Source organism: Argentina silus (genome assembly GCF_951799395.1).
Source record: "Argentina silus genome assembly, chromosome: 9".
Lineage (NCBI taxonomy): Eukaryota > Metazoa > Chordata > Actinopteri > Argentiniformes > Argentinidae > Argentina > Argentina silus.
In genome coordinates this window covers 9,999,057-10,014,075 of record NC_139663.1, presented here as the reverse complement: position 1 = coordinate 10,014,075, position 15,019 = coordinate 9,999,057, and the positions used below count along the sequence as shown (strand labels likewise).

Below are 15,019 nucleotides of genomic sequence, written 5' to 3'. Positions count from 1 at the left end.
CATCAAGAGGCGAGCGCCAGTCCTTCGCAAATTACGGAGCCTAGGGGCATTCAGTAGGATTGTACGTGCATTTTCTGTCCGGTAGATGGCATCGTCTGACTTGAGTGCAGGTGTCAGGTATAGGACCATTCATGAATCAGCAGCTCTAGTGTCTTTGTAATCAACCGTTAGCCTAAACTCTCCAGTAGAATGCTGTACAGATCTGCACTCTAAATTCCCATTTAGAGTGTTATCTAAATAAACAATTTTAGATTAACAATTCAATTAAAAATAATTAAGATACATGCATTGAATGTTCATGTTCATGGATATTTCCCGACTAATTAGAAAATTATATTCCTCCAAACACGCACACGCACACGAACGCACACACACAGACACACACACACACACAGACACACACACACACACACACACACACACAGACACACACACACACACACACACACACACACACACACACACACACACACTTCTCCCTCTTGCTGTCTCTCGCTCTCTATACTCTCTCACACACATACCTCCCCCTTTCATCTTAGACAGCCCACCACAAGACGGAGGAAATGGTACTCCGCAAATGTTCTTCAGTCTCTCGCACTCGATTGGTGTGGATATCTCTCTTGTGTTGGCTGAGCTGTGCGCACTTTTCGCACACTTCACACTTTTGCCTTGAATCTGAGGACAACTGAGGGACAGCAACTAGACATTCAGCTCTTTATGCCACATCGATACACATGGTATTAGGGAGAGATGGTAAACCAGAGCCGAAGACAATAGCTTTTGAAAACCAGCAGCTTTTGGAGAGTGTACTGCATCTTGAAGGAGATACCCACATTATTGCGCGCCGAGTAACTGGCCATGGAGCATTTTACGCACTGCAGATAACAAGTCTTTAGAAAACACAAGAAACAAGTGATGGGTCAAAACTGCAACTGATTTTTTTTCATTTAATTGTGGGATAATTAGGTGAAGTTATGGCCGCGCTACGGAGGAAATTTGGGGAGGACTATCAGGTTGTAAATACTAACCGGGGCACCACTTTTTCAGCGCCTGTCAAAAAGAAACGCCAGCGTTTCGTGGAGAAGAATGGTCGCTGCAACGTCCAGCACGGGAACCTAGGCGGGGAGACCAGTAGGTACATCTCCGATCTATTTACCACCTTAGTGGACCTGAAGTGGCGATGGAACTTGCTTATCTTTATCCTGACCTACACGATCGCGTGGCTGGTCATGGCGTCTATGTGGTGGATCATCGCCTACATCAGAGGGGACATAAATCACGGCAACGACGCGTCCTACACCCCGTGCGTGGCCAACGTTTACAACTTCCCCTCTGCTTTCCTATTCTTCATCGAGACCGAGGCCACCATCGGCTACGGCTACCGCTACATCACAGAGAAATGTCCAGAGGGGATCATCCTCTTCTTGTTCCAATCGCTTTTGGGTTCCATCGTGGACGCCTTTCTCATCGGCTGCATGTTCATTAAAATGTCCCAGCCCAAAAAGCGCGCAGAGACGCTCATGTTTAGCCAGGACGCAGTGATCTCGCAGCGCGATGGCAAGCTGTGCCTCATGTTCCGCGTGGGTAACCTGCGAAACAGCCATATGGTGTCCGCACAGATCAGGTGCAAACTCATAAAGGTAAGGCAAACAAGCGCCAGCTGCGCTCTGCGCCACCGGGGTATTTACTGACCATAAAATGACCCGCGCTGATAATTTTCTACTAAAAGCCTGAGGTATGGGGTAAAATTAAACTCATAAGCATCATGACATGCCAAGATGTTGTGCGCAAGTGTCATAGCCTATTGTGCGTAACTTCGCATTTCATGTAGGCTACTGTAGGCCTATTGATGGAAATGAATAACATTATTAAATAATAATGTTGTATTATTCTGTGAATTCAAATCTATGCTGTTCTGTCACCTCTCTGGGGCCCTTTGTTGAAAACAATGAATCTGACAGTGGATACGCAAATAGAGGATAGCACAAAGGAAATTGGAAAACCCATACTGGTCCTGTCTGTACTGTGATTGGGATCTTGACTGACAGCCCATTAAATAAGCACACAGAGACATCTGTATTGCACTGCTTTCACCTTGGGGTTAAATCTCCAATGAGATGAGCAGCATATCCAAGATCTGAATTAATCTCCTTTCTTCTAAGCCTAATTGTAAACAACTCCATTCCCACACTGTGTACCTTGTTAAACAAAAAAAGGCTTACGATTGTATTACAATAACCCCATAGTGGTGGAATTGCATTATAGTTGAGAGGCAGAGTGAGAGAGGTCCTTCGTGGGGCAGCCACACAGTGTCCGACATCAGTCACCCCTCAGCCAGTGACATTGAGAGGGGCAGGCAGTTTAATTGCGGGGCACGGCCGTGTTCCAGTGAGCTGCTGTGACAGAGATATGGGCTCTGAGGCTGCGGTTTTCCAGTTAAACCTCCAAGCATGAAACTCGTGGGATCATTTCCAGCCATGAAGCAGAGCGTGCTTATATGGATAAACCATAATGTCAGGTCAACAGTGCCCCTGAGACTGAGAACCATGCAGTAAACAAGACACAAAGAATATCTAAGATGATGATACAGTTATTATGCCAAAAACATATGCTGGTCAAGAAATCCACAGTAATACAGCACTAAGACATATTAAAGGTGAGCTTCAGATGCTCTCCCACTCCCTGTATGGACAATGTGATACAGCATTAAGCTGCATGGTGTGTAGGGCTACTGATCTTTCAGTGGTGTGAATAGGATCCTGAGCTGCCCTCAGCCATGCAATGTTTTCATATTTAGAATGGGCCGTAAAAAAGACAAACAGCATTAGCGAGGCGCCTGGAGCTTGTTTATGATTTGTGTTTCGCCTATATTTCCACATCAGCACAGCACATTGAGCAGAGAGTGGGTCAGGTTAATGACACATGCATGCAGATTGCCTGAGAGTGACAGAGAGAACAGAGAGAACCCCCCCCCCCCCCTCCCTTCCTAGGCACAGTGACAGGCAGCACAACCACCACAGCTCCTGTGTAGAATGTCAGGGTGAATCTCAGCTCCCCAGCCCCCCAGGCAGACCAACAATACAGCAGCTTGAGGGGGGCAAACATACCTGTGACAGTATAGCGTAGGGTGGAGTCCTGTTTAACTGTAGAGTCAGTGCTGGGAACGCTATTCAGTTTTTCATTTACTCAGTGGATAGTGGATATCGTGATTAAGCCAGAGCCATGGGGAGTTTGATTTAGTGAGGCTCCAGCTTAGACCCAGAGGTTTGACAATATAAAGCTCCCTTACACACACAGAGAGAGAGAGAGAGAGAGAGAGAGAGAGAGAGAGAGAGAGAGAGAGAGAGAGAGAGATGGCCTCATGAAATAAGTGAAGCTCAGGCACTTTAAGGACACGAATGAAAGCACACACTCACCCTTTTTCTCAGACTACAAAGAAAGAAAAAAAGAATAAACACCAAGCCCCCTTACCCTCCTCTCTCTCTCTCTCTGTCTCTCTCTCTCTCTCTGGCTCTCTCCTCTCTGATGCACCATACAGCCCACACTGTGGGCTCCTTAGTGCGTATGTTCAGCTGCAGGGCTTCCCAGCATAGCCTTGTATTTTCACTTCAAAGGCCCTTTAGCAGACACAAAACATATTTTGAGTGTTTGTGAAATTACAAAAAAAACCTTCCTGGTCTAGAAAACATATTATCTAAAATGAATGAGTCATAACTGCGTTATGTAAGCAAACAAATGTTTTTTATAAGGCTAGCCAATTGTAACATAGGCTGAGAATAGTGAAGTGTCAGGAAATAGGGCAAAGATTGTGTAATTTGGTTCAAAGTTACATGATTCATATTTGCAGTGTAATACATCTACATAAATGATGGTGGTGCTGTTGATTCGTCCCCTTCCTTCATGTATCATGTACCCCATCCCCGCAGTAACCCACACATCTGTGGTTTGTAATAATCCTCTTCACCTCAGAATTAGATATTCACTTACTGATATTTTACTTACTTATGTTCAGAGGGGTACAGCATCGAATCACCTGAAATGGTAGGCTACACAAGGGAGTTGATCACTTACATAAATAGGACAAATGGACCAAATATATATATTTGTGGGAGAACAACAAACTCCTGATGAACTCCTTTATTAAATATTATATTCATTCATTTAATTTAAGCATTTCTGTTCCCTACCGAACATCATACCGTAGATCTACCATCACATAACACAATATAGACTGATCAGAAGGTGTGCAAATATGTGTGTGCAAATGCACCTGTGCTGTGTGTGAACGTGTGTTCTTGCATGCGTGTGTGTTTTTTTGCAGTGACAGCTGCTCATCCAGAGGGGTAGGCAGCATTGGCATGACCCTGTCTGCCTCAATGACATGGTGTGGGCACCTGCTCCCTGTGCCAGTGTCTCCTTGTGCCAGTCACAGCAGCTCCTTCTCTCATCCCAGCCAGGACCACACACTTCAATCAAACCAACCAACCACAAAGCCAGCCAACATACCCACAGAATAGCAAAAAGCAGCATGTCACTCCTCAGCACACCAACCTCAGGGCCAAATCTGCAGGCAGCACCCGAGAAGATAAGAAAAGTTGTTTTGACATTTCTGTATATCTCTCACTGGCTGATTTGACAAGTAGAATGAGATAGCTGAAGTCTGTCGAATACAGGCATGTTGTTTCTGATTGTAACAGTGTTTCTGAAGTGTACTGGCTGATTACTGGAATACAGCAGACAGCAGAAGGGCTGCTTCATCTCATAGGAAACAGCAACAAACCAATCAGAGATGTCAAACTGTGTCGCACCACTAGTTGCTCAAACCCAGGCTTCCAGTCAGCCTCAGAGTGCATCATGCTGGAACAGTAGCACCGAAAATATGTGTGTGAGAGAGAGAGAGAGAGAGAGAGAGAGAGAGAGAGAAGAGTTAGAGGAGAGAGGGAGGGAGAGAGAGTGAGAGAGAGAGAGAGAGAGAGAGAGACAGAGATGGCCTCATGAAATAAGTGAAGATAGAGAGAGAGAGAGAGAGAGAGAGAGAGTGAGAGAGAAGAGTTAGAGGAGAGAGGGAGGGAGAGAGAGAGAGAGTGAGAGGAGACAGAGGAGAGGGGTGCAGGGAGAGAGAGAGAGAGAGAGAGAGAGGTTTTCTGGGAGAATTAATCTTCAGTTCTTCTCAGGGTATTTGGAATGCTTTCTTCTTCAGAGCAGGAGAATGAGCGGGGGATGGGTATATTACAGACTAGCCAAGAATTGATTTCCATTCCCTTTTCTAATGGGAGAAGAGACATAATATAAGCGTGGGTTGTGGAAGCCTCTAGTACTGGATGGCCTTTGACATTGATCCGATCGCCTCTGAGTCTGAAATGTCTGAAGTTTTAATATTCTCAACCTCTTCAGTGCTTCAGTGGATCTGAAGAATGTACAGTATATCTATGTGTGTGTGAGCATAGAGACACACACACACACAGACGCGCGCACGCACACAGACACACACAAAAAAACCACAGAGGACCACTTTGAATGTACAGTATAATGCTGTTGAATGTACACTATAATGCTGTCAAGCCTGTGTCTTCAATCCCTCTCAGTTTTTTCGGGAATTAGTGGGTGCTGGCAACACTGTCAGATTAATTCCCATGCTGGCCATGGTAGTCATCACTGGAGCCCTTTTTAACCGCTCCTGTCAACACTAATGAGCATCACCTTGCAAATTAAAACACAGTTCAAGAGAAAGAGGGAGCGAGGATTCCCATCGAATTACAAACTAGCACCATTTTCATTTCACATTGGATGACATTATTTCCAAGAAATAGTTATGTTTCCGCTTCACTCTCCCTCTTTATCTGAAGCACTCCCCAACCCCTGTAATTTCCTCAGTGGGGCCCACTCCAGTCAGCTAATCAACACGGCCAGGCCTGACATGCCGTGTCCTCTCTCAGCCCTGATTGATGAGGGCTTTGGACAACGGTGGAGCACAGACATGTAGTTGAGATGACTCAGATGACCAGGCCTCTTTAGGCCCAATTGATTTCATTTAGCACCTGTCCTCATCCATAAGGATCACTCACAGCCAGAGACAGACTCAAACATCAGCAGAGACTGAACTCACCCACCACCAGAGCAAATGAGTACAATGCCGGTCAATTGATAAGGTGTCGATGTGTGTGTCGTTTCTGGCTTTGTGCACTTTGGAGAGATATTGATGAAACTTCAATCTTATTTTAATGTTTAAATGCTTGTACAATATGTGCACATACAGAGCTTCAATCTCTATCTTGCAGTTTGGTCCTGCCTTCTTCTCAGAAGAATCTTTCAGAATCAATAGGTACAATTGCTTGCTTGGTTATGTCAGTGTTTTTGATGTTTATCTGAACAGAGAGAGAGAGAGAGAGAGAGAGAGAGAGAGAGAGAGAGAGAGAGAGAGAGAGAGAGAGAGAGAGACTCAGAGAGAGATGCTGTGCACAAACCAGACTTATCTCAGAATCTTCCGCTGTGCTAAGAGAGCGGAGGAGAGTGCCACAGGGGCTTGTGTAAGAAGCTTTGCGTGTCGGCATTTGTGATACAGTCATCCGTCCTTTTTAATCTTAACCGACACAGACAGGGAGTAGAGAGTGATATGGCCTCGAGCCATGGGGGGATAACCCACACAGAAGAACAATACCAAACACATGTACCAAACTCACTGGCCGGAAAACACCTGACAGGAAATAAACAAAACCCCTTAACAAACAATGTTGGGATTATAACGTAAATCCAACCATGTGTCTCATTGATATTTGTTGTATATATAAACAGTACATACATTTTCTGGCATCCCATATTTACTCATGCCTCCTTCACATTTGGCACCTCGGAGGGATACGCCTCAGGGCAATGTCATGGGGAGGTCACGTCAAGACTGTGGGTTTCAACAGCATCATTCTTTTCCCCAACCATAGTTTTGCCATAACAACGACCTTGGTCAGTTCATAGCTCTACAAATCAATTTCATTGGCTATCATTGTTTCACAGAGTAGGGCTATGTTTTGGAATAAAGCAGGTAGGCCTTACCTACGTTTGGGATGATGACATAGTAAAGCAGTGTGGTCTGTGTGAGGGAGATTGGAGGTTTGTAGGAGTGATGTGGGATGTATGTGTGGGATTTACTGAGAGGGCACTCACAGCGGTTCCCAGCAGGTAGGTAGGTAGTAGGCAGGGAGAGAGGATCCAGAAACAGCAGCAGCCAGCAGGGGGGGTTGAGAGGAGGCGTGTGTGAGAGCGACAGAGAGGGAGAGAGGGAGAGAGAGAGAGAGAGAGAGGGAGAGAGAGAGAGAGAGAGGGAGGGAGAGGGAGAGAGAGAGAGAGAGAGGGAGGGAGAGAGTGAGAGAGAAAAAAGAGAGAGGGAGAGAATAGAAGAGGAACATTTCAAATTCCAGAGATGAGATGGGACTGTGTAGAGGAGCATTTGTGTGAGCATATGGGTGTGATGTGGAGGAAGAGTGAGAGGTGAGGTGAATGTGTAGGCGTATCGGCTGACACATCCTCCCAATTATCAGGAGGGTTTGTGACGTTGTGTCATATAGAACCAGGAGCAGAGAGGAGACCAGACGGGGGAATGCAGTTCAAAGGCAAAGCCAATTTACTTGAAGTAATCCACACAGGAACCACTTTAGAAAAATAGTAAACAAACAGACTTAACTAGACAACTAGAGAGTCATGTATAAAGAGGATGAAAATGATGTCCTTCAAAGAGAACACAGCAACTACTTCCCCATAACAGAGGGCAAACACTCATCAGTGAGAAAATAACCAAAAACACTTTACTAAAGAACAAGAAAACATGAAAACAATTCTAGAGGTTTACGCAGGTCCACATCTTTCTCTAACTGCTGCGTTCATTCTCTCATTCTCATTCTTTCTTTTTTTTTATTGATGTCACAGTTGTATGTGCATGGCCCTTGGTATGTGACAGGATAATGCATGTTGATTATGTAAACATGTGTGTGTATGTGTGTGTGTGTGTGTGTGTGTGAGTGTGTGTGTGTGTGTGTGTGTGTGTGTGTGTGTGTGTGTGTGTGTGTGTGTGTGTGTGTGTGTTTGTATCATAAGCCCAGTCATGTTCTTTAAACCCCTTATCTTCCTCACAGAAAATCCAAGCAGCTGCAGTGGGCCCTGAGAGATAGGATAGACAACGATAAACAGATAGAGATAGAGAGAGAAATACACAGTGGGCGAGAGAGAGGTGAAGACAGAGAGAGAGAAAGAACTCTTTTTTGCGTAGCTCAGACAGCAGAGACCCCAGCGCTATGCCCTGTCTTCATCTGGGCAATTAAATGCTTCCGCACCAATAAGCGCTCCATGGGCAGGGCCTGTCTAAACAGGGATGTCTCCACCGCCCCATCGCCTGCAGACTGGAAATTAACGTGAGGGCCCGCGACCTCCTCAAACAAGACTGCCATGAATATTCAAACCAGGGAATGCCCCCCTGGTGCTCTTACATGGTATGAGGAAGGGCAGTGTGTGTGTGTGTGTGTGTGTGTGTGTGTGTGTGTGTGTGTGTGTGTGTGTGTGTGTGTGTGTGTGTGTGTGTGTGTGTGTGTGTGTGTGTGTGTGTGTGTGTGTGTGTGTGTGTGGACCACTGATTTGTGAACAATTTCACCTTGTGATTGTGGACATATTCACATTGGAATATCACTTTCCTGACAGTTAGATGAACTAGGAAACCTGAGGATGGCCAAAGACAAAATACATCTTTAATTAGTGACTAAAATGTCACTGAAAATATTTGTTAGTGACACATAATAACACACACCCTGAGCATCCTCATTACTGATCCCAGTGGGGCTACTGGGGAGTGTGAGACAGCAGAGTGTGAGACACCTGCAGTGATGCCTTAGAAATCTATCAGTTTGTAATGAGTCCAGGGATTCGAGTGTTCCCAGAGGCGCGTGAGGCTGTGCAACCACCCATCAAAGAGGTCCAATTGTGGCCGGCAGGTCTGACTGTGTGGGATTGGACTGCTCTGACTCTCTGTCTCACCCACAAAGAGTTGCAGGGAAGAAGTGGCAAACATGCTTTGTGTTTTTTCTTTCCTTTGTACCTTTCCTTTACTCCTATTGTCCATGAAAAGCTGTGTCAGCACTGTGCAAGACTTCACACAACACAACTGTGTATAAAAGACACTGATAAGCTACATGCAGAGATCCAAAACCACACTTCCAACCTCTGCAGTCCTTTGCTCAGTCAAGGGCACAATGGGAAGACAAGACAATGTGACCTCTACATCTCTCTCTCTCTCCCCATTCCATCTCTCCTACACTCTCATAAACAGTGTATGTGTGTATGTGTATGTGTGTGTGTGTGTGTGTGTGTGTGTGTGTGTGTGTGTGTGTGTGTTGTTCATGTGTATGTGTTTGTTTGTGTGTGTGTGGGTATCATCTCTGTAGCACTGCTGAGAATGAACAGACACCGTAAGAAGAAGAAGAAGAATACAAGTAAATTGATTGTTTAAAAGATCTCTCTCTTCTTCTCCTTTTCTCTCTCTCCCTCTTCCCTCTCTCCATCCCTCCCTCCCTTCCTCCACCAGTCTCGTCAGACTCCAGAGGGTGAGTTCCTGCCCTTGGACCAGTGTGAGTTGGACGTGGGTTTTGGGACGGGGGCTGACCAACTCTTCCTGGTCTCCCCTCTCACCATCTGCCACGAGATCAATCCCAAGAGCCCCTTCTTCGACCTGTCCCAGCGCTCCCTCACGAACGAACAGTTTGAGATTGTGGTCATCCTGGAAGGCATCGTTGAGACCACAGGTGAGGAATAACTACACTCTCTCCTCCTCATTTTACTCCTTGCTGTTATCCCTCCTTCCCTCTCTCATTTTAACCCCATTCTCTGTTATTCCTCTCTTGTTATCTCTCTCCCTCTATCTCTCTCTCTCTCTCTCTCTCTCTCTCTCTCTCTCTCTCTCTCTCTCTCTTTCTCTGCTTCATTGATTCCCTCTACTCTGCACTCGCTTCAAGTTAATCCAAACTCTCATATGCCTGAACCTTAGGTCTCCCATTTCAACCCTCCACACATTTAATCTCCATCTAGATTGAGGGGATAAAGAGTCCGACCCTCACATATCCCTCTCTTTATCCCCCAAGCCCTCTCACAATCTGACGAAACATTAATTTGAAGACAGAAAGAGTGGTGGAGGTTAGCCGGTGAAGACAACACCAGGGGAATGGCCTTCTGATTGAATTATGAGGGATATTTTATTAGTGCGTCTTCGTTTTATCCCTTCCCCATGCATAATAAAAGCCTGTGGTTATAGATACATGTCACTTTGATAAATGAGCTGGAGATCCAGACAGAATTCTACTCCATGTTTCAAATGGCATGACAGCAGAATACAAAGAAACAGAGAGAGACATCGTACACAGCAGCTGCAATAAACTATACAGTCAGACATGCCAGGTCGCCCACGGCAACAATCGTGTTTTCTCTATTTTACATCAAGCAGTGTGATTCTCCCTCATAACTTCGACACTCAAATACAAATAAACATATTTTTGTCTTTACAGTCATGGTTTCATTTCTCCATCTTTCTTTTTTATAACCCTCTCTTTATTGCTCCCCTCTCTTTTCCCTTTATCTCCCTCTCCTCTTTCCTATTCCCTCTTTGTTATTGCTATGGATAGAACCATGGAGCTGGATAGGCTTATAGGAGGGAGGGATTAGCAGTCAGGCAGGAAGGGAAGGAGGGAGGGAGCAAGGGAGGGAGAGAGACTGGCAGGGAGGCAGGCGGGGGGGGGGAGGCAGGCAGGGAGGCAGACAGGGAAGGAGGGAGGGAGGCAGGGAGGGAGGGAGGGAGGGAATGAGGCAGGTGAGGCGGGATGGAGGCAGGCAGGGAGAGGGAGGGAGGGAGGCAGGCAGGCAAGGAGGGAGGGAGGAAGGGAGGTAGGGAGGGAGGGAGGGAGGGAGGGAGGCATACAGGCAGGGAGGGAGCGAGGGAGGCTGGCAGGCAGCGAGGGAGGCAGGGAGGAAGAGATGTAGGCAGGGAGGCAGGCGGGTTGGGATGGAGGGAGGCAAGGAGGGAGAGAGGGAGGCTGAGAGGGAGAGAGGGAACGAAGGAGGGAGGAAATCAGGGAGGCAGAGAGTCAGGCAGGTATCTAGGCAGGTAGGTAGGCAGGCAGGCAGCACGGCCTATGCTCTGTTGATAATGTCCTTATTTTCCATCTCCATCGCGTGGCAGTCTGAGATTGTGAGGGGATGCAGGGTGACCTTTAGGGGGACGCAAGGTCACCTTTGGAGGGACGCAGGGTCACCTTTAGGGGTTTCCCTGGATCGGCAGGATTCCATATCCTCAGGGAGACTACCAAAGTGTCTCAGAGGCAAACTGAATGCTAATTGCAAGATTATGCTGCCATTTGAGATCTTTAACCTCTTATCTCAGTCACCAAGTGATAGCTTCTCCCCCGGTGGTGATGAGGTGGTTCATGTGCTCCTCTGGGCCTCCTTTGTAACCTGCTGTTTCACAGGAGATGCATGTGCATTACATGATGATGTTGTGACAGGTGCCGGAGACCCTGCTCTGATTACATAAGAGGTGCACCTGGGTACAGTAGCGTGTGTGTGTGTGTGTGTGTGTGTGTGTGTGTGTGTGTGTGTGTGTGTGTGTGTGTGTGTGTGTGTGTGTGCGCATGAACTATAAGTCAATCTGTCTATAGGTGTATGTCTAGCTGTCTTTCTCTGTCTGTCTGTCTGTCTGTCTGTCTGTCTGGATTCAAACAGAGGTTAGGAGAAGAAGACGCATAGCATTATGGAAATGCACCATTTGAGCGGTGCCAGCTCAGGCTGGCGCCAGGCATTTTCCATAAAGCCCTCTTCAGGGACATCTCTCTCTCCTCCTCTGTCCGCCAGCTGTTTGCTCTGTTGTTCAGCGGCTCTGATTTCTATGCAAGCCCACAAAACACAACAGGCTGTCAGCTTACCCAGAGACACCTGACTGATGGGGTAAACTGGCATGAAAGTTGTGCTGTGAACCACATAATCTCCCTCTGCACCTGTATCCCTGCTCTGCCACGTATCTACCAGCAATGGTCAAATATGACAGGTTGGCTCAGGATTTAGAGAGCTGGTGTAAAAGGGGACGGCTAGCCTTGAGCTTCTCACAGAACTGGGCCAAGCACAGTCTTGGCTAGTATCGGGCTAATTATATCTCGATGCTATTAGGCTACGCATGAGTAGAAAAGGCCTTGGGTTTATTCTAGACATGCGTTGGGGATAGTCCAGGATTTAAGTATAGCCAGCGTAGACTGGGAGAGTGGCTGTAGGCTTAAGCTTGCCCCAGGTTGTGATATTGCTGTGTGAGTCGTCCATCACAGAAGAACCGGATCAGGCTCTCCCTCTCTCTCTCTCTCTCTCTACAGCCTGCTCAGCCAGACGGCTGTTTAACAGAGCCATTCAGGGGTTTAGCAGAGGCAGTGGCTTGGAAAACATCTGTATTGTGGAGTCATAAGTGCTTATATTGATCGCCGAAGGCCCTCGAGAGAGAGAGATATAAATGTCAAGGAAATGATTTGACAAGAGCTCAGGTCAAATGGAGATCTGGATTCTGGACTGTTAAAGGTACCTCAGAGGAGGTGAGTTCTCATGATCACAACCACTTCTGGGGTCTTTTCAGAAAGAAGATACCTAACAATACAGAACCAGACAGCCACTCCCTCTGCTATGTATGTACGGGTACTGCATGTTCTCCTGTCAATACGTTTTCTGCCTTCCGTTACTGGCACAGTATATAGACAAAAAGAATGTTCAGAAAAATGTCAAAATAAACCTTATCCTACAGTCTTTTTTTATCTCATGGGAAATTCAATCTATTATAAATAACACAATTAGCGACATTGGTACCACTGACATGGTGACCCTAGGTTTCTGCATCAATTTATGAATCTGGGAATGGTTAGGAATAGGAGACGGCTAATGAGCCAGACTAAACACAAACTACAGGTGATTATCCCTGCTCATATAACAGCACTGATATCATTGATTAGTCAGCTTTGCACCGATATCATTGATTAGTCACGCCAAGGAGGTCATTTAGGACACACCAGGGACGCCACAGAGCCGCTGTGGATCCAAGAGTGCAGAGGATTCTTGAGGACAACAGTTTCTAGAAGACATCGTAGAGGGTTAGGGTTAACAAAAATGTCCTTAGTCAGCGGGTCTCATCCAAGCCAATTTGCTGCCATGGTCTTACACTCTCAGAAGGTAAACAAGGAAGGTAATATCTCTTCGTGTTGCTCTCTCTTTGTTTTTTTTTGTCAGCCGCAGCCAAACCTATTAGTGGAAACCGATCGATGAGTAACGGTGCCGTGGCTGTTTTACGAGCTATGTGAGGAACGCCAACCGTCTCCTGCCATTAGATTTACCGTTGGCACAGTATTTAAATCTCCCCTGCCTGGCTCGAGTGCGGCTGGCCCGTGCCAAAGCATTGGGAATGCTATAATCAATGCACTCAACGCTGGATGCCACACGTTAAAGGGACACTTCACCAATCAAAAGCTAACAGTTTTACGGAGGAGTGAGGTAATTTTTTTTTTCAGAATAAGCTACTCCCTCCTGGTTTGTTTACATCCAGAAGCACCGCGCTAGCTCATACATCTATCACTTGTGTTTACTAACATGCATCTTAGATGCGCCTCTGTTGTTGGCTTGGAGGCGCAAAGCACTTTGGACGTTGTAGGAAGCTCATCATTACTTCCTGGACCATCATTAATTCCTGGTCCAATAAAAACCTGTTTTTTCACTTATTTGCTGGAATTTGTTATCTTTCCTGGCTATTTAGACAACAAAGACCACTAATAAGTGGTGACAATCTGTGAAATCTGTGAAATGTTGTCTTTAATTCTTCCTCTTCTACTCTCTCTCTCTCTCCCTCATTCTCTCAGGTATGACGTGTCAGGCGCGGACCTCCTACACGGAGGACGAGGTTCTGTGGGGCCATCGCTTCCTGCCCGTCATGTCCCTGGAGGAGGGCTTCTTCAGGGTGGATTACTCCCAGTTCCACAGCCACTTCGAGGTCAACACGCCTCCATACAGTGTCAAAGAGCACGACGAGAAGACCTCCCTGCCCTCCCCCTTCTCCACCCCCAACCCCGCACTGGGCGAAAGCAGCGGTGTTCGCCGGGCCAGGGTCTTCTCCGTGGACTGCATCAACATGGCGGATGAGCGGGGGCCTGGGCAGGGGGGCAAGCTGCCCAGTAAGCTCCAGAGGATGAGCTCGTCTGGGAAGGAGGACCTCCAGAGGAAGGTGCTGATGCTCAGTTCTCAGCACTCAGAGAAGGCCTGCAGCACGGGAGACCTGCCCCTGAAACTCCAGCGCCTCAGCTCCTCCCTGGGCCCCGAGGCTGAGGCTCGGCTCCAGCTCAAGGCCCTGAAGGTGGGCTTTGAACCCATGACTCATTCCACTGGAGACCTACAGCAGCACAGCCTGCCTCCCACCCCTGCACCAGTCACAGCCTCCATCAATACACCTCTGCCCTCATCAGGGGGGCGACCTGAGGACAACCTGCCCGCCAAACTGCGCAGGATGAACGCTGACCGCTGAGGTCATGACCAGACTCTGACCACACTTTGACCTGTCTCTATCTGCTCTCTGACCACACATTAACCTATGGAGGGACATGAATTGGAGCTAGGTATTGAATACTGAAAGACAATGACATGAAAAAAAGACAATGATGGGTGCTGTGTCACTTTTTCTTGATTTTCAAACACAATCTTTACTGGATTTACTGTGATTTGTGTTGTTTCATAGCAACAGTGTCCTCACGTCACTCACACCCCTCTTCCAACCATCCTCACCTCAGATACATACCCACACTAAACACACACCACACACACACGTGCATGAATACACTCAATACATCTGTATGCACCACCGCATACTCCATCTCTGAATAAAATATATTTAACATGATAATAAAGTGTGCCTGCCAACTTCTCCTGTGTATATTTCTTTCAATGAAATGGTCATTTTACTGTGAAAATGCAGTCTTTGATT

General features: G+C 46.8%; 1 protein-coding gene across 1 annotated transcript; it reads left to right on the top strand.

Annotated features, from left to right (window-relative positions):
• Positions 1-974: 974 nt before the first annotated feature.
• Positions 975-14,563, top strand: kcnj19a (potassium inwardly rectifying channel subfamily J member 19a; the record flags this gene model as incomplete). Its single annotated transcript, XM_083676352.1, has 3 exons — positions 975-1,640; positions 9,563-9,779; positions 13,905-14,563. 3 exons carry the CDS (start codon positions 975-977, stop codon positions 14,561-14,563), a joined length of 1,542 nt encoding a protein of 513 aa, XP_083532478.1.
• Positions 14,564-15,019: the final 456 nt, after the last annotated feature.